Source organism: Larus michahellis, chromosome 1 (genome assembly GCF_964199755.1).
Source record: "Larus michahellis chromosome 1, bLarMic1.1, whole genome shotgun sequence".
Taxonomy (NCBI): Eukaryota; Metazoa; Chordata; class Aves; order Charadriiformes; family Laridae; genus Larus; species Larus michahellis.
In genome coordinates, this window is record NC_133896.1 from 193,842,973 (window position 1) to 193,866,042 (window position 23,070).

At 39.0% G+C, this 23,070-nt stretch overlaps 1 protein-coding gene across 2 annotated transcripts in view; it reads right to left on the bottom strand.

Moving 5' to 3' along the window:
• Nucleotides 1–3,965: 3,965 nt before the first annotated feature.
• The window catches only part of COG6 (component of oligomeric golgi complex 6), a 59,586-nt gene continuing 40,481 nt past the window's right edge, over nucleotides 3,966–23,070 (bottom strand). For both annotated transcript variants that reach the window (XM_074566796.1, XM_074566805.1), the window contains exons 14-19: nucleotides 17,056–17,187; nucleotides 16,310–16,477; nucleotides 14,185–14,292; nucleotides 12,593–12,646; nucleotides 9,927–10,006; nucleotides 3,966–6,504 (exon numbers count right to left, since the gene is read on the bottom strand). In XM_074566796.1, the coding sequence (XP_074422897.1) occupies nucleotides 6,357–6,504; nucleotides 9,927–10,006; nucleotides 12,593–12,646; nucleotides 14,185–14,292; nucleotides 16,310–16,477; nucleotides 17,056–17,187 (690 nt within the window). In that variant the 3' untranslated portion in view covers nucleotides 3,966–6,356. The remainder of the gene's footprint in view (nucleotides 6,505–9,926; nucleotides 10,007–12,592; nucleotides 12,647–14,184; nucleotides 14,293–16,309; nucleotides 16,478–17,055; nucleotides 17,188–23,070) is intronic.

The window sequence follows — 23,070 nt, forward strand, 5'->3', positions numbered from 1 at the left end:
TACATTAACATACATAAGATAAGGGATAAGTGTACATTTTCAGGTGTAAAGGGCTCCTTTGCACCTCATCTTTCCATATCTTTGCACTAGAAGATTCTGCAGATTACTGAAGATTCACCTGCATCATCTTTGAGGGGTTGAACAGATAGTCAAGGACCAAGACAGAAGCAATGTCTTGGGTTTACTCCATTTCTCCTCCCACCACCTCTGTATAAAGTGGCTCGTTACTGAAGGATGTAGATAGGTGGGGTATTGGAAGACCTTTGCGTGACAAGATGTTCAGCCACCTTTTGAGCATTTGGTAACCACATCTACTGGAGCAGCGTGAACATCCCCACTGGAGCACCAGCCCAGCAACCTAGCTGGGCAGCAAATACCTGGTTTAGTACAGCACAGGAGCACACGTTCACCTTTAAGACTGAGGGGAGACCTTATCGCTCTCTACAACTACCTGAAAGGAGGTTGTAGAGAGGTGGGGGTCGGTCTCTTCTCCCAAGTGAATAATGACAGGACCAGAGGAAATGGTCTCAAGTTGTACCAGGGGAGCTTTAGATTGGATATTAGGAAAAAATTTTACCCTGAAAGGGTTATTAAGCGTTGGAACAGGCTGCTGAGGGAAGTGGTTGAGGCACCATCCCTGGAGGTACTTAAAAGATGGGTAGACGTGGTGCATAGGGACATGGTTTAGAGATGGTTTTTGTCAGCGTTAGGTTGATGGTTGGACTGGATGATCTGAAAGGTCCTTTCCAACCTAGGCAATTGTATGATTAAATAGCCTTTAAAAAAAACTTTTTAAGAAGTAGTTTGATTCTGAAAAACTGAAGTTCGTTTCCTACCCTGCAGCAGACAGCTGGAGAGCCAGACCTTCCCTGCCACACCAGGGGCACTGCCTCTCCCACTCTTCAGGACAAATATCCGAGTTCAAGTTATATTCATTTCCATGTTTTGAAATTCTTTCAAGAAACAAATTGGCTCAGAGTTCAACCACTGCTTTGTACGTCACTGGGTGACTCAAAGCATCTCATTTTACTCCGAATTACCCAAGGGTTAGAATCGCTGCAGAATTGTCTTGAAGTTTAGTTTGCAAAGTGCTTAAGAGCAGTGGGGAAAAGATGTAGAACTTCTGGAAACCTTTAAACAAGAAAATCCAATATGTGAGGGAGTTCAGTTATACGACATACTGCTAGTTTCTTCGAATCTCCATTTTGAAGGCTTCGAACTTTTCAAACGTAACATCCATTTAATGTCAATTTACAGCATCTAACCCTACCACGGCTGTTCTGGATTGGTGCCCTCATCACAAGCAAATGGCTCTTTTTCTGCGTTTTCTCTCAGAAGCAGGTGGCAGGAGATTTCAAACAAACCCACACCCATGTCTGTGTTGCTTCTGGAGCGTGTGTTTTTCTCATGGAAATATGTCTAACCCCTTCGTTTAATTTTCAAAATTTTATAAGCTTCCCACCCCCTGGGCTGCCTGCAAAGTGACTCAGCAAGGCAAGCAAAAGGGATCAAAGAACAAATGGAGTTTTTTAAATGAATGGAAAAGTTTAGCGGTTCTGAAAGTATTTTCCTCCAACACGTATTTCAAAAACTTTAATAAAAATAATTACAGCTGAGTCTATCAACAGACAAAATGCAGGGCTAGAGTCAGAAATCTCAGAGAATAGGGAGGAGCACTCTGAAATGCTGCAAAATAAATGTATTCTCACCTTTCCAAACCACCTTGAGATTCTCTTTTCCTGTAAAAAGAAAACAAACAAAAAAATCAGTGTGGCTGGGCTGCTGTGTGCTTGCTACAATTAAAACAACTTTTATATTTTATTTCCATAGCGGTGTGCATATTTATAAAGAGGGGAGAAGAAAATGGTACACATGGGATTGAACACAGAGGCATTGTCACCTGTGCGGACAAACCACCTTGGGTCCAACCCAAACTCAACTCTCTAGCTTGCTTTTTGCTGGAAAATCTGGGGGAGATAAAGTCCTGGGATCCTGATTCTGTTTCAGGTACCTGTGTATTGGAGGTCAAGCATAAGGCCCCTACGTAACAGCTGAGGGAAGATCTAGACCCTGGAGTCCTCGGGAGAGTCCTCATGCACATGCCACAGGGCTAAACTCCTCCTTGCTTATTCTGTCTCATGCCTCCCATATTTTGCATTGATTTATGTGCAGCTGATAAATTCAGAAGAGAAGAAACAGAGCTGCCCCATCTCATACTACACAACGGCCAAGGGTTTGGGTGCTCTCCAGGAAGGCGGGAAATGTCGATTCCAAACTCCTTTTGGCCCAGAACCCGGCTCTCCCACTTACCACAAAAGTGCTCTTTCCATCAGACAACGATGCAAAACGAGGCCTTTTACTCATCTGTTCTCAGAACTGGGTTGTCAGTGTCAAATGGCGAGATAGGCGGCATTCAAACACCTCTCTCACCCGGTTTTCCCAAGCATATTGCTGCCCAGCACAGAATAATGGCCTCACCCTTTGAAGGCATGCCCCTCCATACAACATATCTAAGGACCAACACCAGAAGCGCTAATTAACCAGCCCAGCCAGGTGAGCATCTTCTCATCCACTGTGATGCTCAAGTCAGACCCGCAGTAACTGGTCTGAATACGGATCCAGTACCGACCCCCGGAATGGTCACCAGTGGTGTCTCTCAGGGCTCAGTTTTGTTTAATATCTTTATCGATGAGCTGGATGAGGGGATTGAGTGCACCCTCAGTAAGTTTGCAGACGACACCAAACTAGGTGGGAGTGTTGATCTGCTTGAGGGTAGGAAGGCTTTACAGAGGGACCTGGACAGGCTGGATCGATGGGCCAAGGCCAACTGTGTGAGGTTTAATAAGGCCAAGGGCCGGGTCCTGCATTTTGGTCACAACAACCCCGGGCAACGCTACAGGCTTGGGGAAGAGTGGCTGGAAATCTGCCCAGCAGAAAAGGACCTGGGGGTGCTGGTGGCTGGCCAGCTTAACATGAGCCAGCAGTGTGCCCAGGTGGCCAAGGCAGCCAACAGCATTCTGGCTTGTATCAGGAATAGCGTGGCCAGCAGGAGCAGGGAAGTGATGGTGCCTCCGTACTCGGCACTGGGGAGGCCTCACCTCGAGTCCTGTGTTCAGTTCTGGGCCCCTCTGTACAAGAGGGACGTTGAAGTGCTGGAGCGTGTCCAGAGGAGAGCTACCAGGCTGGTGAGGGGTCTGGAGACCAGGTCATATGAGGAGAGGCTGAGGGAGCTGGGCATGTTTAGCTTGGAGAAGAGGAGGCTGAGGGGAGACCTCATTGCCCTCTACAACTACCTGAAAGGAGGTTGGAGAGAGGTGGGTGTTGGCCTCTTCTCCCAGGTGAATAATGACAGGACCAGAGGAAATGGTCTGAAGTTGCAGCAGGGGAGGTTTAGATTAGATATTAGGAAGAATTACTTTACTGAAAGAGTGGTCAGGCACTGGAACAGCCTGCCCAGGGAGGTGGTTGAGTCACCATCCCTAGAGGTGTTTAAGAAACATCTAGATTTGGCCCTTCAGGGCATGCTCTAGTGGCAGAGATTGTAGGTTGGGTGGGGTTTTTTTTTTTGGTTTTTTTTTTTTTTTTTTTTTTTTGTTTGGTTTGGTTTGGTTTTTTTTGGGGTGTTTTTTTTGTTTTGTTTTGTTTGTTTTGTTTTGGGTTTTTTTGGATTTTTTGTGTGTGTGTATGGTTGGACTCGATGATCTCAAAGGTTCTTTCCAACCATGAAGACTCTATGATTCTATGATTCCATGATTCCATTTACTGCAACGCTTCTGGGTCATCCCTCAGACTGAGCAATTAGAGGACTGCAGCTTCACAGTTCCTGGAGTGGAAATCCGGAGAATTTGTAAAATAAAAGAGTCAGAAATGCCAAGCTAGAAAAGGCAGGTCAAAAATCTAATCACTCTTCCTTTCCTCCTCTTAGGAAGGCAAGCAGGAGGAAATAACAACATGGAAGACAGAAGTCAGTAAATCAAATGCTTTTATTGACATTCTTTATTTGTGACCCTCTGCCATTTACTTTAATTGCGCAGACCAAAATTAGCGATTGACTTTAACTTTTATAAGTTACAACTTTTATATCTTTTGCATTTTTATTAAGAGAAGATAAAATCATGGATAAGTCTCTACATAGACTCAAAGATAGGAAGCAACTTCTTACTAATCCTCATGCAAACTACTGACTGATTATTGGAGACTGAGGTTGAGTGTAATTTCAGGAAAAAGTTCACTCTTATGAGCATGTTAATCTAATAACAAGCTAATTTATAATTCTTTCACAACCGATGTAATTTTCATATATTAGATAATTATTATAGGCATATTAAGCAATATTAACATTATTAAACAACAATGATCAGCCTTCTGAATGTATACTATGGTAATGCAAAATCTGAGTAATTTAAAGTGCCTTACCTAGTGAAAAAGCATAATTGTCCATTACAGCTTTTCTAAGCTTCTAGCATTTTTTGTCTTACAGGTCTGGAGTTTTTAAACAGAATAAATCTAACATTCACATTTACAGAAGAATTTATGCCTGATCCAAGAACTCCAGGGACACTCAGACTTTCCAATCTTTTTCTATTATACCAACAAATTATGCCCATTTGGAAAAGGAGCTATTGCTTTATTGTGGTATTACCAAAGAAGGCGATTTCTGAACACACTGGATATATCTTGTGCAATGAGTTTTCTGAGAGACTATAACGTATTGCTGCTGCTCTTCTCTATTTCTTGCTCTTTTGCAAGCATGCACTAAACTGCAAACTTGTCTGACACTAAATATGTATTTTATAAGGGGAATATTATTACTGATAAAAATAAAATATGTTAAGTTATTCAATATGAATGACTGCTCATCTCCCCCTTGATGTATATAAATAAGCCACATCTAATATGAGTGTAAACTCAGGCAACTGTAATAACACTGTGGCACCCATACAACAGCATAGAGAAAAAAAAAAAGTGAAATGCTTCCAACGAACAGCTTAAATTACCTTTAAAAAAAAAAAAACAACACAACAAACAAAACACCTAATCCCAAAACATCCTGAATTCCTTTTACTAACTTTTTGTTTCCTGGAGGTTTCTCTGTAACAAGGCTTTCCTAAAAGAAGAGTATGTTTAAGAAATTTGCAGAAAATTATCCTAAGACCCAAGAGAGAACAAGTGTCCTACTTACCCATTTTCCTCTTTTACTGGAAGCAAAGGTCTCCTAAATCATTAAGTCTCTATATAATTAGGGTTTCTACGCAGAGCAGGTTCAGCTTTGCGCTGAAGGAGGAGAGAAACGAAACCTCCCCTCGTGGCTTTCTACGCAGGAGCCTAGAACAACTACAGACCCCGGCTCTCCCACGTAATTCCCAGGAAAACCTGTGGCTGCCGCAGGTGAACTTAACTACTATTTTTTAGGAGCACCACTGCAGACATGTAAACCACGAAAATCTCTTGGTGGATTACTAACTGAATAAATGCTTGTACTGGAGCAGATGGACGACTTCTGTACTTTAAAAAAAAAAAAGCTAAACAAAACCCAAGCACGCGTGAAGGAGGAATGGCCATACTGCTGTGCAAACCATTTTCCTAACCTACATTGTTACTGGTCCCAGCCTTAAGAGATCAGCAGGTTTCAACTGATATGAGGATTCCTACAGAACGATTGTACTGAAATAAATTCCTTCCAGTAAAACAAAATCATACAAATAACTTAAAGCATTAAGTTCCAGGTTATGTACATGCACGTAGCTCAAATATTTCTTTTTCTTACAGAAATACCAGAACTAGCAACAACGATAATGGCTTTCAAAAAAGCACATAAATTTTGCCTCAAAGATTTAATCAACAGGATTTGAAAAATAGCATAAAATATTCTGAAATGATTTATAAGCTGTAGAAGTGATGTACTTGAGACATTCAAAGTATATCAGTTGTACTAAAATTACAGTTATCAGCGTTTACTGATGATAGGCTGAGAAAAAGAATGAAAGAACAGGAAAAAGAGCAAATAAAAATATTGGTGAGGTTGTAAGAGACGCTGGTTCAACCTCTAGTTGAAAGGATTATGTACAGCAAGGAAAAAGCTTCTTTCTCCTTTTTCAAAGAGATTGCATATTGTCAAGGTCCATTTCCATTAGAGGAATACATTAAAATAATTTTTAATCTATATTCTATTTTCTGGCCTATAGAAGGTATTCAAAGACACAGGAAACACTAGACTTCTGCCAAGCAGATTAAACAAAACCGCATTCCTACATATTTTATCTATACAGTTACACATCAAAATTCAAAACATAACTGGATGCAAATACTCAACAAATACAGTGTTATGGATTCTGATAAATTTGGGAGAAGCAGGACTATGAAAGGAGTGCCTGAACTTGATGAGGAGATCTGTGTAGTATGGTTTCTGGATCCTTATATTCGTTTGAGGGATCCATCACAGCTGCATATAACTCACTGTAAGCTCTGCAGACCAGTTCCGTTGACTGTTTTAGTATCTGCTCCCTAAAAAACAAAACAAAAGTATAATTGGCAAATCATAGGGAATACAACTGTACTACGTACAAGGAATTAAAGACAGACACTAAAAATACACATTAAAAATCAGTGTCAGCTACTTTAAAAATCCTTTTTACGTCAACTGTGAAAACAGCTTAAAGTTTTTTTTAAAAAAAAAAAAAGGCGGCTTCTTCTCTTTGTATCATACACAGATAAACCCACATATATGATCTTGATAACCAAGAAATTAGCTTCTTTCTTTCTGCAATCATGAAAAAAAAATAGTAAAAGGATTTAATCTGCATACATTAGTTTTTCACCTGCATTCCCCTGCATCTTTTAAAAGACTGATAATCTTAGCGATCTACCTTCTACCTCCTGTGGCTTCTTGCTGTCCTTTGTAAATACACACCTTCCCCCCCAACCCTCCCCACCTACTAGCAAATATATTCTATTCACTTTGTCTTGACAGCAACTGATTCCATAACTGGTCAAAAAAGGAAAAGCTGAAAGTGATAATGGTCACAGATCTAAAACTTGCTACAGCCTTTTACAAACAATGCTATGAAATCTGTGTCCTGTTATTTTCCTGGATCTAAACAAGTAACAATGCACAGAGACTGCACGCTACATTTAAACAGAAAGTTTAATATTTTTTGAAGACAAACTAATATTTTTATTCTACACTGCCCATTGAATCAGTTTACTTTAATCACCATGGTGATGTGTTTACAGTTGCATTTTTATCTACCAGAAACAGTAGTTACAACTATTTTGCAGCCAAAGCCATGCATGTGGAACTCCAGGAGAAGCTGAGGAAACCAAGGTAACCATGAATCCAGATTCAGCCCTGCAGCAGTAATACGCAGGAAAGGAACAAAGACAACCAAAACTGCATCCACTAAAATCAGGGCTGAATTGGGAATTGACAAGGTAAAGAAATCTCAGAGACCAAGTGTGTAGAACTTCATCTTTTCAGGAAATACTAAGAAATAGAAGGTATGAGAAAGAAGATTAAGAGACACAACCTGCATTTTATTCTGATGCAGAGTATCCAGTTTTTCGATACACAGGATCAACTGCCAATATTACTAGGTTATTAGCAAATCTATAAACACTATTATAAGGGAAGTATATTCAAAGTGTTCAGGTAGAACAACTGTCTCTGATCACAATCTTTTAAGAAAGTACTGCACACAGAATTCGTATAAAACAAACTGTATTGCATCAAATAATATTAAATTTTTTAAAAAGTTCATTAAAATATTAGGGGACTGAACAGCATCAAATGAGTCTTTCCATCACATAATGTCAGTGTCATTAATCAGTACATTAGGATTTCAGTTGCCATAACAACATGATACATTTTATCACTAACACAAATGGCAGCACTTTCTAAAAATAGTAATTCCAGCATTCAGTTTCTGTGAGCCAACAGAAATGAAAAGCGCTTTTCAAGACCAACCACATAAAGAAATAGCTTAAAACTTTTTAAATGAGCAAAAGAATTTGAAAGACAAGAGCATGCACTGGCAAATGTTGGAAGGAATGTTCTTCATGGTTGTAAAGCTTAAATGATATTGCCAGTGAGTACATAATACACTAGTCCCCTAGCAAAAGCATGTGGTCGGATTTTGAAAGCCAAGGAACTCTTGGGTTCCAGCTGAACCGTTGGAACAGTGGATCACAATTATGTGATTTCAAGGAAGATGTCTTCAAAACTGACATTGAACACTGCCAAAACTAACTTGAAAATTTCAACTACTATAGCAAGAGATTAAAATTACAGTACTGGTTAAATGTTTTGCATGAATTTTGAGAAATTTCAATTTTACTACAGAAAACATTGAGTATTAAGACTGTGATTCTACAAGCATGCATTTCTGTAAATAGGTATCTTAACTTCAAAAGATAACATGAATTCAGTTTCAATTGAGTTAAGAGAGGTTTAAAAAGCTTATCAACAGGATAAGGCTAAGAGTGCATACATGACCAGTTTATCCTGGTTCATCTCACAGAAGAAATGATGAAGTCAAAGTAATTTCACTGTGCCTGAGTCTTTATGGTAGCATAAAGTCTACCTCTGAAAAATTGCTTCTGTGTTAGCAGTGAAAATTCGAGGCTTTCAAAATACATTTACTGTTATTATGATTTTTAAATAGACTTACATTAAAAAAAAAATACCAAGAGCTAAAATACAGGTTTAATACCTTAACACCTAGAAGCAAGAAGTTGCAATGCTTCACTGACGTTGCTGCTCAGGCTTCCCTGTTTGATCTATACTGGAGCAAAACAGCTCTTACACAAGAGGGGGAGCTCTGCTGGCTGAGCTGCGGGAAGGGTAACCCTAGGAGAGGGACCCAACAAACTGCTGAAAAACACCAACATCCCCCATGCCAAGCCATGCACCAGGTATATGACGTGGAACTGGAAGCCTTTGGATGAGGAGAACCGCAGCAATACAGCAGGAGAACCTGGCAGCTGGACTAGCTGATTGTTGTAGGTCTCTTTCAACTGAACTACTCTAGTCTAGTAAATTCCCAACAATCAATATTTTCCCCTTGACATACGTCATTTTTTAATTGCAAGATAATGGAATATAATCCCACTGAGGACAGGTACTAGTAATGAGACTCCAAATATTGCCACATTACATAAAGTGTGGTGTACTAGTCTCAGTTTCTCACATATTCCGTAATCTGCAGTCTTCATAAAAGTGTGAAAAATAATGTTGAGAAAAGATGTTGATCAATGTAGCATATAATTCTCTGAGTTTAAGTACTACAAAATGTCTTCATACGGTTCACACTTAATTGGGAAGAAATTCATGGCACTTTCCCTAACCTTAGGGTTCAGATATATTCAAAAAACAAGAGAAGAGGTAAATAATAAAGTTCTCCATTCCATACTTCAAAGAAGAAATCGCTAAAAAAGAAAACATATTAAGTGAAAAGTAATAGCACAATATTCGAAGAGACAGAATGCCAATACTCTACAGCAGAAGACAACAAAGTTGAAAATTCCAGACCTGACGGAGCAGTGGGGATAAAAGAAATCTTGAGTGAAGAATTACAAATTTTATGTCTTTGGCATGCTTACAAAATAGTTCTAAAACGATTTACAACTAAGTTGACAAAAAACTGCCGACACAGTGGAACTTGTTCAAAATAGATGAATGTAGTTCACGTAGTTGATGGTGTCCATTAAATCAAGAGTAACTACTTCAGAAAGTTACACATTTACATATTCCTCATTGCTTGTTCAAAAAGAGGAGAGTCACAACAAAACTGAATTGTGACCTGAAGGACAATGCAAATATGATTACGGTTGATAACTGGAATTCTCATCATGATCCACTAAAACCTAATCAAATTCATCTTTCTGATCATTATGCAGGCATAATAGAAATTCAAAGGTAAGGTACTTACTTCACAGTGGCACTCAGAAGAAAATTCAGCTGGGACATTACCAGACTATCTGGAGCAGACAGATAGCGATCAAACTGAGCCTGGGGCAGGGGGGTGGGAGGAAAAGAGAATACGCAATCAACATATTAAGAAAATAGGTAAAAACACAGATCTCTGAAAAGTGACTACATTAAAATGTCCCCTTCATATTTGAATAAAAACCCAACATTTTCTCTTTTAATATAGAGCCTAATATAATATACAAGTGTTTAAGGTAGAACTTAATAGTCCAAAACAAATGTCTAACTTCAGCATCTCTGTCACCAAAACTTTAAGTTTCTGACTCTGAGGAGTATAAGTGGAGGGGCAAATAATGAGAATCCAGCTTCCATAATTATCCATCTAAGTTTCCTATGCAGCTGGTGCATGTGTGCACGCACCACCGCAGACCAGACCTAGTCTGTTCAGGGCAGAGGGAATACAGTCACCTTCAGATAGAAATCTAGTCTGCCCAAGTTAGACATGTTGCATGTTTCTTTTTACTTTTTGTCAGGGAGTAACTGCTTAATAATCTAATGAGCACTAACACTGGGAAAAACAAGTGCAAGGGACCTAATTCGGGTTTCTCGAACTGCTTCTAAGCCTACTTCTCCTCCCCCATATAATACAGTGGAAAAAAAAAAAGTGGTGCTTTGATTCTAGTAGTTTGGAGAGGAAAACACCAAGAAAGAACATTAATGCTGTCTTCAACTATCTCTCAGAGAAGCTGTGGATGCCCCATCCCTGGAAGTGTTTAAGATCACATTGGATGGGGCTTTGAGCAACTTGGTCTAGCGAAAGATGTCCCTGCCCACGGCAAGGATATTGGACCAGACCTTAAAAGGCCCCTTCCTACTCAAACCATTCTATGATTCTATGATCAAATGGGTGACTATAGAGAAGGTGGAGCCAAGTCTTCTCACAGGTGAAAACATGAGGAACGCTGGACACATATTACACCAAGGAAAATCCTGATTAGGTAGTAAGAGAAAAAATTCTCACCAGGAGTGTCAACACTGAACAGGTTACTCAAAAAAGTGTCAACAAGCACTGAACAGGTTACCCAGAAAAGATGTATAATCTCCATCCTTGGCATTACTCACTTAGGCAAGGCCCTAGGCAACGTTATCTAATGACGGCAACCTTCCTGAACACTGGGTGAATCTTCTCAAGTTGACAAAACCTGAAGTCCACATCCATCCATCATTTAAATGTGCAAAAAGTGGGCACAAATGACTAACAAAGTCACTCACAGTTATCACGAATTAACGTTTTGGGGTTATCTGACCTTGCCTGGAAAGCAAGGGAGCTTAAGCTGAGAGAGAGGTATGAACTTTACTAGAACAGCATTTGCAAGCACATATGAACAACTTAAAAAGGCTGGGACCTGGAAAAGTTTCAGGTTAAGGTGGGAGGCAGTCAGTCTGCCTGCAAGTGAATCTGCCTGCACATGCTTTAAATCCTGGGAAGCCAACAGTTTAGTCCGATAGATGGGATTCATATGGGTTTGATTTCAGCACCCTGGGTTCCATTCTGGTTAAATTGTGTTCACACAACCAGACATTAAACAAAGTAATGAAGAAAATAAAACAGTTGTATTCTTCTCTTAACTATTCAAGTGAAACAACTATGTACTGCTATAGATAACAGAGTTATATATATGTATTTTAAAGAGATGGTCTCCAAGCTGCAGTCTTTAAATTTCTCATTGGTCTATAACACCATGATAAATAGAAAATATTTTAAATGCAAAATTAATAAATATTTATAAGAATGCATGCTGATCAGAGTAAACCACTGAGTGCTCTGTGCCAGAGCTCTGTTCATCCAACCAGCTTGGGAATCACTAGATTAAAACTTGAACACAGGAAAACAGGCCACACTGACACAATTAGGAGGGATTTAACATACAGCTTAAAAAAACCCAACAACCTTTTTTTAAAAGAATTTTTTTTTTAAAGACCTTTTTTTCATGGGCTATACATGTAATGCTGGATGAGTGGGCCTCATTTACAGTTAAACTTTCAGAATAAAGCTAAACTTGGCTAAACTAGAAGAGTGACAGATCATTTATTATTGCCTACTGAACTGTGATACTGCTATCTCCATGCAAAATAGCCTTCGCACACTCTAAGAAAAAATATCATCTGATAATTTGTTTTAAAATATATTGCAGCATTCAACTTAAAATATATAACTATGACATATGCCCAGCACCTAACTTCTGAGTTTAGCTGAACTATTTGCATAAAATCAAAGCCTTAGGTCTAAAATTATAAATGATAGCAGAACCTATATTTCAAAGCATATACGCAAAAAAGAAACTTTGGTGATTAAAACTAATTAGAGCTAAGTATTTGCTTTTAGCAATTTAAGATGACTCACGGGATAGCATTCTTGTAAGGAAAGTTCTGTTTCTCAAGGCTTAGAAACTAATATTCTATTACTACCCTTCATAAATAATTTATGTATTTATTGCTTCAAGTGGTCAAATTACTACAAATGAAGAAAGTATTCCCAGACATGTAATTTAGCTATTCTTAAACAGTAGGACTGGTTAGATGAATATCTACTACATCACATAATTAACAGCATTCTTTCCCATGTCACAGCATCACCACCATAACACGGAATTGTAAAATGTTTACCATTGCAACCTTCAGAGACACGGAATCCATACTTGGCAAATTTGAAAGAGGACCCTGTGAATCAGTAGTCAAAGAGCAGCGGGGAGGAAAAAAAAAAAAAAAAAAGAGGTCATACTAGCATACGGAAAAAGATAAATAATAAATTCTACAATCAGTCCAATACTAAATTGTTATTTGGTCCTGCTACAGGATCTTAAATGTTTTGAAACTGAATCACCATAATAATAATGAAATGCTCTAACAGTTCATTTGTATTCTACCCCTCTCTTAAATTAAAAGCTCAGAATACTGAGTTCTTAATATGTCCTTTCAAGTCCTTTTCTTCCTTATTCACCATTAAATGATAAACCCCAAAAAAGGCTTCCACAAGGCCTAGGATAAAAACTGAACTGGAAACTGGCCACATCTCCTTGGTGTTACAGAATTACAGAGGACAACTTCCCCCTATTCATTTGTTCCGGGACCGTGCAGAATTCAAGCCTATTTCCCAGTAAATCTTCTGTGATGGTACGACATTACAATGCTGAACCTCCATGCAAATCCTGTGACAATGCCACCTCTACAGCCAGGCAGTTGAACAGATATAAATGAAAATTGCTACATTCCATTAAACAATCTGCCCTAGACAATTTGAAATTGGTTTTAGAACAGGAGATAGGCTCATGAATAGGAAACAAGCCAAGTTATTAATCAGATTACTTATACATTTATTTATTCATCTTTATCCACAGAAGTCTGTTGAATTTGCGCACTTTATGCAAAATTATTGGCTGAAGAAACAACATAAAGCTCTCCAAGAGAGTCCTGCTTTCTCCAGAAAACGCTGTTCTTCACCTTCACAAAAGGACATGGTCACTGCTGAAGTGAAGAGGGGCTGTATTAACACCTATCATACAACAACTGTGGTCCACAAGAAAGAAAAGAGTGTGAGCTCTGAATCTCAGCTTTCAGCTCATCCTAAGAAATCTGAAGTTTTCAGTTTTAGAATCTCACTGTCTTGGTGCTAGAATAGCTAGAGCAATGAATAAGGACAAAAAAGAAACTATTTCAAATTACCATTAAAACTCATTTGCCAGTTTTTCACAGTAGGAAGAAAGCATTAATTATTTAAGGCACGCAGGATATCCACTCTGTGCATGGTCTTACAGCATGCGGTGAAAGAAACCCGAATGCTGCATGCACTGGAAGTCCAATACGTTCTTGATGTCATGGAAGTGGTATACATCGTTAGGACTTATGTTTTAGAGCTAGCTTGACTCTGAGACACTGAGCCATACTGAACTACCTATGCAGTTATTCTGAGAATGTACAGGATGTCTGTGGTGTATGGAGCCTGCTGATGGTACACAGATAAGCTGCAGAGCAAGACTGCTGCATACCAAACCTGCTAGGCTTGCCGAACATACAGTGCAGGGGAAATCTGTATGTAGTTGCAAGTTTCTCTAATAGCCCTGGTCCCATGTGAAAAATCAACATATATTACTGAGGTTTTGCTTTAAGAGGAAGCTTAATTTGCAAAAACATTAGTGCCAAAATTATTCTAGTTGGCAAGGACATAGTACTTCCTCAACATGTGCATCGTATAAGCTTACCTGTTCCGGTTTGTGTTGCTGCAGAGCGTTATATATATAACTTAGACCAGCTCTTGTTAACACGTAGGAAGCTTGTTCATTTATGAGCGTATCTAAATGAGCTTCAATCTGAAATTTTAAGCACAAGGTATTTATAAAATGTGCACGAGAATATTAAATAGAACAAGCTCTGAGGTTAAAAGGTCTAGAAACACAGGTAAGAAGAAAAACCACAAATAATAAGGAGAGTGACCAACAAACAAGGAAAAACCACAAATACATACAGCCTAATTATTTTCTCCATTTATATCTTGCATATTACAAGGAGCCAACAATAGAAATATAGATAATGCTTTCATGTCTGACTAACAGAAGAACCTAACTTGTTTTTGTATTGGTAAATTCAACAGCACCAAAAATTAAGAATACCAAAGCTCTAATCTTAAAAATTACTATATCATTTTATTTTGCTGTAGTTCTTTGAAAATATGTGATAAAAATCATCCAACTCTTATTGAAAATATTGACAATAGCATGGCAGTTTTATAATACAAAAGAGAATGAGACAGTCTTTCACAAGGAAAATAAAACAAACTAAATCATAATCAGTAATGATTTTTAAATTCTATACTTATAAACATGTATTTGAAAAAGTTAACTGAATAAACAATAGACAATGAAATTACAGCTATCAATTTTAATTATCTTCATATGAAAAAAGTCATAAATGTATTTTACAGTCTTAGTATAATTTTCACTTTACAGAGAAACCTAATCAATAAATCCAGTCACAGCAGAAGCAATCATTTTTTAGTTTGAGTAGTCTTGGAAAGATATTTGGGTATATACACATATTTTACTTAATTTTCACAGTAACTACCTCACATTTCATTTATTTTTCTTCCAATCCTGAAGAAAAGCAAAAATTTAAAATATATTACTCTAGTAAAATGTAAGACTTCCATGTCTGATATTTTAAGAGTTCACCTTTTTCCTTCCTAAAATTGTTTAGAAAAATGCACTTTTCTTTTTAAATCAGGAGGGAAATCTTAATATTTCAATTTGGAGATTTTAACTGTCTCAGAGAGTTCTTTTTTCCTATGGAAAATGTTTCTCTTATTAAATATGCCATTCTAACTCCACTTTAATAACCTACTTATGTATAATCTTAAAGATATTTTTTCAGTCTGTTCCTGTATTTGTAAAATGTTTTAAGTAAATGGTATTAAATGCATAACCTTCAATTCTACTGCTTATTTGAAGAATAAATCAATTGCAACATTTACTGTGGAAAAAAAACCATCTCTGATAATGGAAATTAGAAATGCCCCAGACAGTTTGCTGGGGTTGTCGGTTTGTTTGTTTCAGAGCTAAAAGGTGCTAGAAATTCTAATTAGGAGTAGAAAGTGAAAAAATGGCTCACAGCCAATCTTTACTGGCATCTTCAAATAAGAAGTTGTGACTTTTTTCCAAGCCCCCAGCTCCAAAAGCTCTCCTGAGATACACTGCAGAGCTGTTCATGTAGCAAAACTATAAATGGGCAGTGCCTATGTTTTCCTGAATCAATGGCTTATGAACTACAGTTTTGTTTCAAAATGGTACCACATACGAACTACTATCCTGGCACGTTAGGTGAAACCAAATAAATGAGAAAAAAAAAGGTTCAAAGAAGGACTGACATAGTAACTTCAGCTATGCTATATTGTAGTATACTAGATGATGATCGATTATTAACTGTATGATGGAATACAGTCAGCCATTTGACTCTTTAAGCTTTCAACTTCCATTTGCTGCTTCTCACACAGTTTGCAGATAAACATTAGAACAATTAAGATAATGAAAATGTATACTGATATACTTGTGTATGTATATATATCATAGGTATATAATATGTGTTTATCTGCAACTAAACTAAACCTTCTAATCATTTTTTTGTCTGTTTAAAATGAAAGATGCTGTGCACCGTAAGCTCTGATAACTGCTATTCGCTGCTGGTCTCTGAGAAGAAGCCCTTTTATTCCATTTCCCGGATTTAGAATTGACCCAAAGTCAACATTACAGAAGACAAATATGTTCGCATCACAACTTATAGTCTGCAAAAATCAGTAATACGTTCATTTTCTTTTGGGGCTGTGTTAAAGCTTACCTGAAACTGTAACATTTCTAGACGTTTGTCAGTGAATTCAAAGAGAGCCAAAGTAGTCTTCATCATATAAAGTGAATTCACCATGAAGGTTGCCATATCAGCTGTGGCCAAATTACTAGCAGACATAGTACACATCTGTAACAACGGATCTAACACACAAGACAGAACCTAAAATAGAAAACACACAGAAAAGAGGGAGGGGAGGGAGGAAATTATGTCACACGAGGCTTCTAAACTCATTCTGTCTCTATCACGTATTTATTCCCCAAAGCAGAATAAAGAGAAATTAGAGTTTCCAACTGTGAAAGCAGTTTTCTACTGGATTTGTCAGCAGGTGATCAGCTACCATAGTGATGGGAAAAGTATAAAAACCTTAGAAGAACAGATTCTAACCTAGCAGGAGGAAGAGTAACCCAGATTAGATAATTGATAATTGTGCAATCTTGAGGGTGTATTTACTTAATGGAGTAGTAATTGGATAACAGAATTTAGATGCTGCGTTAAGAGTAGCACTCCATACTGTACTGTAATTATCCACTTTGTTAGTCACCCTCTTGTTCATGTTACAAACTCGGGTTTGGTAGAAAGCTCTAAAATGGGACGAGACATAAAAGATTACTGTTCCACCCATCCTTTGTGTACCAAGACTAGCTTACACGTACTTCCCCCCCTTCCCACTCCCCCACTTAAAAGCAGTCAAACATTCTTATACCTGCACAAAAAAAAGCAGTCAAACATTCTCATACCTGCACAAAGTCAGCCTGACGGGCATCCAGTGGAACAACAGATGAGTCATGAGATGCCAGAACCTCCCGTAGCAAGTTAAGGGTCTGATTTAGTGCAGAGCTTGGGCCAAGATCAGGAGGTGGGAGTTCAACCTGAAGAACAAGATTATCTGTTTGTGGATTATTTTTTTTAGTTTCATGTACAGCAAACAGCAGCCAATCTGTTAGCACAATAAAATAATAAAGTTACATGTAGCCATGCAGAGAATAATTTGACACTAGACAAATCTAGCGTGCTTCAGAAGATAAAGGCCTGCAACTTCCAGCATAACCATCCTATTCAGTGACAAGCAAAACTGAATTTCTCCTTTCGTTCAGACTATGCCTATTTTGTAATCTAGAGAAACCCAAACACTACCGGTTTTGGTTGTAAAAAAAAAAAAAAATAAAAAAAAATTCATTTGCTATCTTAAGAGTCAAAAGAATAGTCACAGTGTTGGCACTACTGAGTTCACTTTCAACAGGACCTCCTGTAAACCCTCCAGAATCCAGTGCAGGCAGAGCTCTGGGATATTAGGGCTATCCTGCAGCAGCTGAATGAGGTCACCTTCTTGACAAGGCTGCACAGCCCCTGTCATGCTGAGTACAAGAGCTGCAGTCACGGACGCAACAGTTGTAATCCCTAGCAAGTTTGTACCTTAAATTACCAGTACACGAATGAACTATGCACAAGTTAACTCAAGCACACCTATGTAAACTGCAATGATACTGCAAGAACTGGAATGCAGGCCTACCTCAAAGAAGAGGAGTAGGAACCACAGATGTTTAAAAAACAGAAAGAATAAAAGTTTGTAAATCTTAAAAGGGAAAAAAACCAAACACTTTCTGAGTCAGAGTATGACAAGTTGGAGCACTGAAATGGATTGAAATTCTACACTATTTTTAACAGAGGCTCACATACTTTAGCCCTTCTTTGTTACAGGCAAATACCCATTAAACACTTCATAAAATCATAGAATCATAGAATTGTTAGGGTTGGAAGGGACCTTAAAGATCATCTAGTTCGAACCCCCCTGCCATGGGCAGGGACATCTCCCACTAGATCAGGTTGCTCAGAGTCTCATCCAGCCTGGCATTAAAAACTTCCAGGGATGGGGCTTCCACCACCCCTCTGGGCAACCTGTTCCAGCGTCTCACCACCCTCATGGTGAAGAACTTCTTCCTAACGTCCAGTCGGAATCGTCCTGTCTCTAGTTTTAATCCATTCCCTCTAGTCCTACCATTACCCGACATCCTAAAAAGTCCCTCACCAGCTTTCTTGTAGGCCCCCTTAAGATACTGGTAGGCCACTATAAGGTCTCCTTGGAGCCTTCTTTTCTCCAGACTGAACAACCCCAACTCTCTCAGTCTGTCCTCATAGGAGAGGTGCTCCAGCCCTCTGATCATCCTCGTGGCCCTTCTCTAGACACGTTCCAGCACGTCCGTATCTTTCTTGTAGAAGGGGCTCCAGAATTGGACGCAGTACTCCAGGTGGGGTCTCACGAGAGTGGAGTAGAGGGGGAGAATCAACGTTTATATAAGATAAAACCTAGCACACCTCTCCCAACCCACATTCCTCAGGCTCTACTCCAAACGTAGTTGCATCTTTCTTGTCTCCAGTGTTGCCTCAAACTGGCTTCCTGCTGCCTCCAGACCCTTTACTACAAACCCAGGCTGCTGGCCTCGCTTCCTTCTGCCAACAATCCTCTCCCCTCCTTCCTCTGCCTTCTGCCTACCCAAGAACAAACACAAATCCAGATGGATCACATGGGAGTAAGGAGACCCCCAGCAATACAGATTAAGCTAATGTTTCAAGGCATAATCTCCTTCTGGAAGGATGTAGGGAAAACCAAGTTTGGCTGGAACTGGTGTTTGGGGCCAGAAGAGCAAGGCACTGTGCCTTTCTGCAACGCTCTGAACACTCCAGCTCAACAAGAAGAGGCAGCAGCCCCAAGCCACAGGCACCATGCTCCAGACCTTCCCAAGTGAGAACTAATGATTAATACCATAATAACGTACAAGTCTGAGTCTCCAAGGAAGAAAAAAAAATATCAAAGCAGCATAGGCTGATGGCTGGAGAAACCAAGGAGGAGAGCGTAACAGACATTTTCAGAGTGGAACATTTCAGAGCTTTCTGGAACTGAACCTGCACCTAACTACAGAATGGAAGGGGTTGGAAGGGACCTCTGGAGATCATCTAGTCCAACCCCCCTGACAGAGCAGGGTCACCTAGAGCAGGTTGCACAAGAATGCGTCCAGGCGGGGTTTGAATGTCTCCAGAGACGGAGACTCCACAACCTCCCTGGGCAGGGTGTTCCAGGGCTCTGCCACCCTCAAAGTAAAGAAGTTCCTCCTCATGTTGAGATGGAACTTCCTGTGTTCAAGTTTGTGCCCGTTACCTCTTGTCCTGTCGCCGGGCACCACTGAAAAGAGCCTGGCCCCATCCTCCTGACACCCACCCTTTAAGTATTTATAAGTGTTGATAAGATCCCCCCTCAGCCTTCTTTTTTTCCAGACTAATGAACGTGCCACCAGAGAAAGAAGAAACAACTCTCTTTGGAGCCAGGCCTAGCTTTCACACTGTATGTTTTGAAACATCTGAGACACCATATATGTCCCCATACTGTTATCAAGACAGATCAAACAAAAAGTTTTTTGCATCCTTCTGAGTACAAAGTGTTACTCTATTCTCACTTTCCAAGAGATAGTACACTGAATTTGAGGAACTAGCGAAAAACTAAATCTAATACATTCAGAGAACAGTTGTTATTCAGCCTAAGCAGTCTTGAAAACATAAAACAAATATTCTAGCAATGAAGTAACAGTAATTCAGAAAAAGGCACTTATTCAGTGCTGATTAGTAGTAAAGTTTAGTGAAATTTACTGCACTGAATGACTTTCTTCTTGTTTATTCTTGTTATTAGGGGTATTGATTGTGCCCTGAACACACTGTTCTCAGACCCGAACTGGACCGTGTTCAGGGATATTTTGGCATTAATTTGAGACTAGAGTTTGATAGGGTTTTCACTTCCAACACACACATAGATCATGGCCATGATAATTTCAGGCTTCTTTGCACAGAATTTTTGTCTCCTGAAGTAGCTGATGGTCAGAAGCTTCTAAATTAGTTTCATCTTTCATTTAATCTGTTCTTTAAAAGTACACTGTATTCTAGATGGGAACAAGGAACAACATTATGGAAGAAGAAAACATGGCAAGGAAAAAAGATTTAGATCGTTAGATTCTATTGGGGTTTGCATAAAATTCCTGACTACTGCAACAGAGGCAGAATTATTGGTAAGTGGAAGGAAAATTAAAGCAGTGCTATATTCATTTTGAAAACTCTTACTTTTTTGGACATTAATGTAGATTGTTTGGTTTGTTGTTTTTTTTCCCCCAGAAATAAAAAGGAAACAAATTCTCCTAAAATTACAGTGGTCGCTAAAATTTGTACATAAGGCTTACTATAAAACGTTGTACCTTCATTTACAGTTCTGCACATCAATCAGTTGGGAAATAATTACTAAACCAGTAATCTTCCTCCAAATAAACAATCCAGAGCAGGTTTCTCTGGCTATGAGAGCAAGTAGCTCAAAGGATGCCTTGAAGGTTTTAACAAACAACAAAGGAAAATACAGGAAAAAGAAAAGAGTATCAACAATCAACAAGGGAGTGCATGTATGTTGTTTCCTTTTCTCGTTTACAAAGAAGGTTAAATGGAAAAAAAAAAGTGCCATTTTTGTTCCTATTAAATACAGTTAATTTTATTAAGGACTGAAGCAGATATTAAGGACAGCAGCTTTGCTAGAAGCTCATATGTGCACCTGAAAATACTGCATAGGCAAGCAATTGAAACTATTTATATACTATCTGACTTCAATATTAGAAAGCTAACAGTACAGAAAGACATGGACATACTGGAATGAGTTACGAAAAGGGCCACAAAGTTCATGAAGGGATTGGAGTACCTCCTACACAAGCAGAGCCTATGTTCATCCTGGGGAAAAGGCAGCTCAGGGGGATGTTATCAATATGTATAAATACCTTAATGGGAGGGATAAAGAACAGGGAGACAGACTCTTCTCAGTGGTGTCCAGTCAAGAGGCAATGGGCACAGACTGAAAGATGGGAAAACAATTTTTTACCGAGAGGTTGGTCAAACACTGGAGACGGCTGCACAGTGAGGTTGTGGAATCTCCAGCTTTGGAGACATTAAAAACTCAACTGGAACCAGTCCTGGGCAACCTGCTCTAGCTGACAGTCTTTGAGCAAGATGGTTGGACTAGATGACCTCTAGAGGATCCTGTTGGATTCATCCACTCTGCAATTCTGTGATTACTAGTATTAAACAAAAGAAGGTAATTTTAAACACAGAACTCCTCAGAGAAAGCACTGCTTAGAGTGACAAACAAAAGGTTTTAGGCTTTAAGGGCCTAATCAGCTTTTAATAGTCTTTTAAAAACCTCACTGGCAGGGGGTGGAGGCAAAGCACTACAGACATGGAACCTTCTAAAAACGTATCTGGATGTTTCATCCCGTCAGTTACAACTGATTAGTATTAACTACAGAAGTTCATTCTACAAATTGAGACAATATTCACCGTAGTTAAACAGCAGCAGTCTAAGAAACTCGGGTGCATGTCTACCAGAGAAGTCTCAGAGAAGGAACCCTAAGCTCTTTTGAGCCCTGTTAGGATCCTAGAGAGATCACAAAGTAGAACACCTAATGGCGTGCTTTTCTTTTCAGCTATTAAAGTTGGTCTTGGAAGAAAAGAGAACAGAAAAAAATCTTGCTAGCTTTGCTTTGTTCACCTGGATCCATTCAAAACCACAACAGCATTCAGATCACAACATCAACCACTCTGATTTAATCTGCCCCATATCTGTTTTCCCAGAAACCTAATAGCTTTCATTCTGACAGGAATCAAATTATGAGGGAGAAGTTTACAGTTATTCCCATGCAATGTTTTAATACCTCTCCCACTGACAGATAATGCAATCACAGCATTTAATTTGCATACATCTACGCTAAAAAGAACAGCATTAAGGAATAAAAATCCCAAAACTTGATTTGGGGTACTCTACTAATAGTCTTCTAACAGCTCAGACAGCAGATGACAGGTTGGTTTGGCATAATTTCTCTTTAGTACCCTTATGATAACTCTCATTCCATTTAATTCAATGTTTGCAATTATTCTTTCCTTTATTAATTGTTCCGGAGTACTACCGAAGCCTGAGTAAGGACAGGTGTGCTTGAAAATTCCCCACTTTCTAAATGTATTAGCTGGTCCAATAAAATATGCTGGCATAGGTTAGTCTAACAGGCTTGCTAAAATGCCTCACCAGTGGACTCATGATTTTAAATGACAATCCTCTCAATACGAGAGAGCTGAAAGAGCAATCCATCTACTCCAGTGCATTAGGTGCTTTGAACTTTGCTTCCAGTTCTATTGGAACAGTTTCTGTTGTTCTGATAATTACTTTCATTTCGTATTTTCTCCTGGATTTATCATCATCTGTAAAATGGTAATCTGTACCAGGCTGTTCTTAGTCACATCCAGACAGTGAGTAACACAAGTAGAATCCCAAATCTCTAAACACTTCATTTATTAGTGCAGGGTCAAAGGAAACATATAAAAGGATACATAACCTATAATTCTGATCTGCTCTACTAGCATGGCTGGTAGACCCATGGCTAGGTCCAAAAAAAGCTAAAAAGAAACACATACAAACATGGTTTTGTAGCACTGGGATGCTACCAGTCTCCAAAAAATGTTCTGATTAAACCAGAATGTAACCAGAACGTGACCAGAACAAACCAATTGTTACCAGAGCAAGAAGGCACTGACAGGACTGCCCAACGCTGCCTCTGAAGGGTAAGAGCCAACAATGCCAAGGAGACACAGTGTTTGCAGTAAAAGCCGATGCACTGAACCTTCGGTTACACACAGCTTCTATACAATGTCACCACTGAGCTCTATGACAACCTGAGAAACTC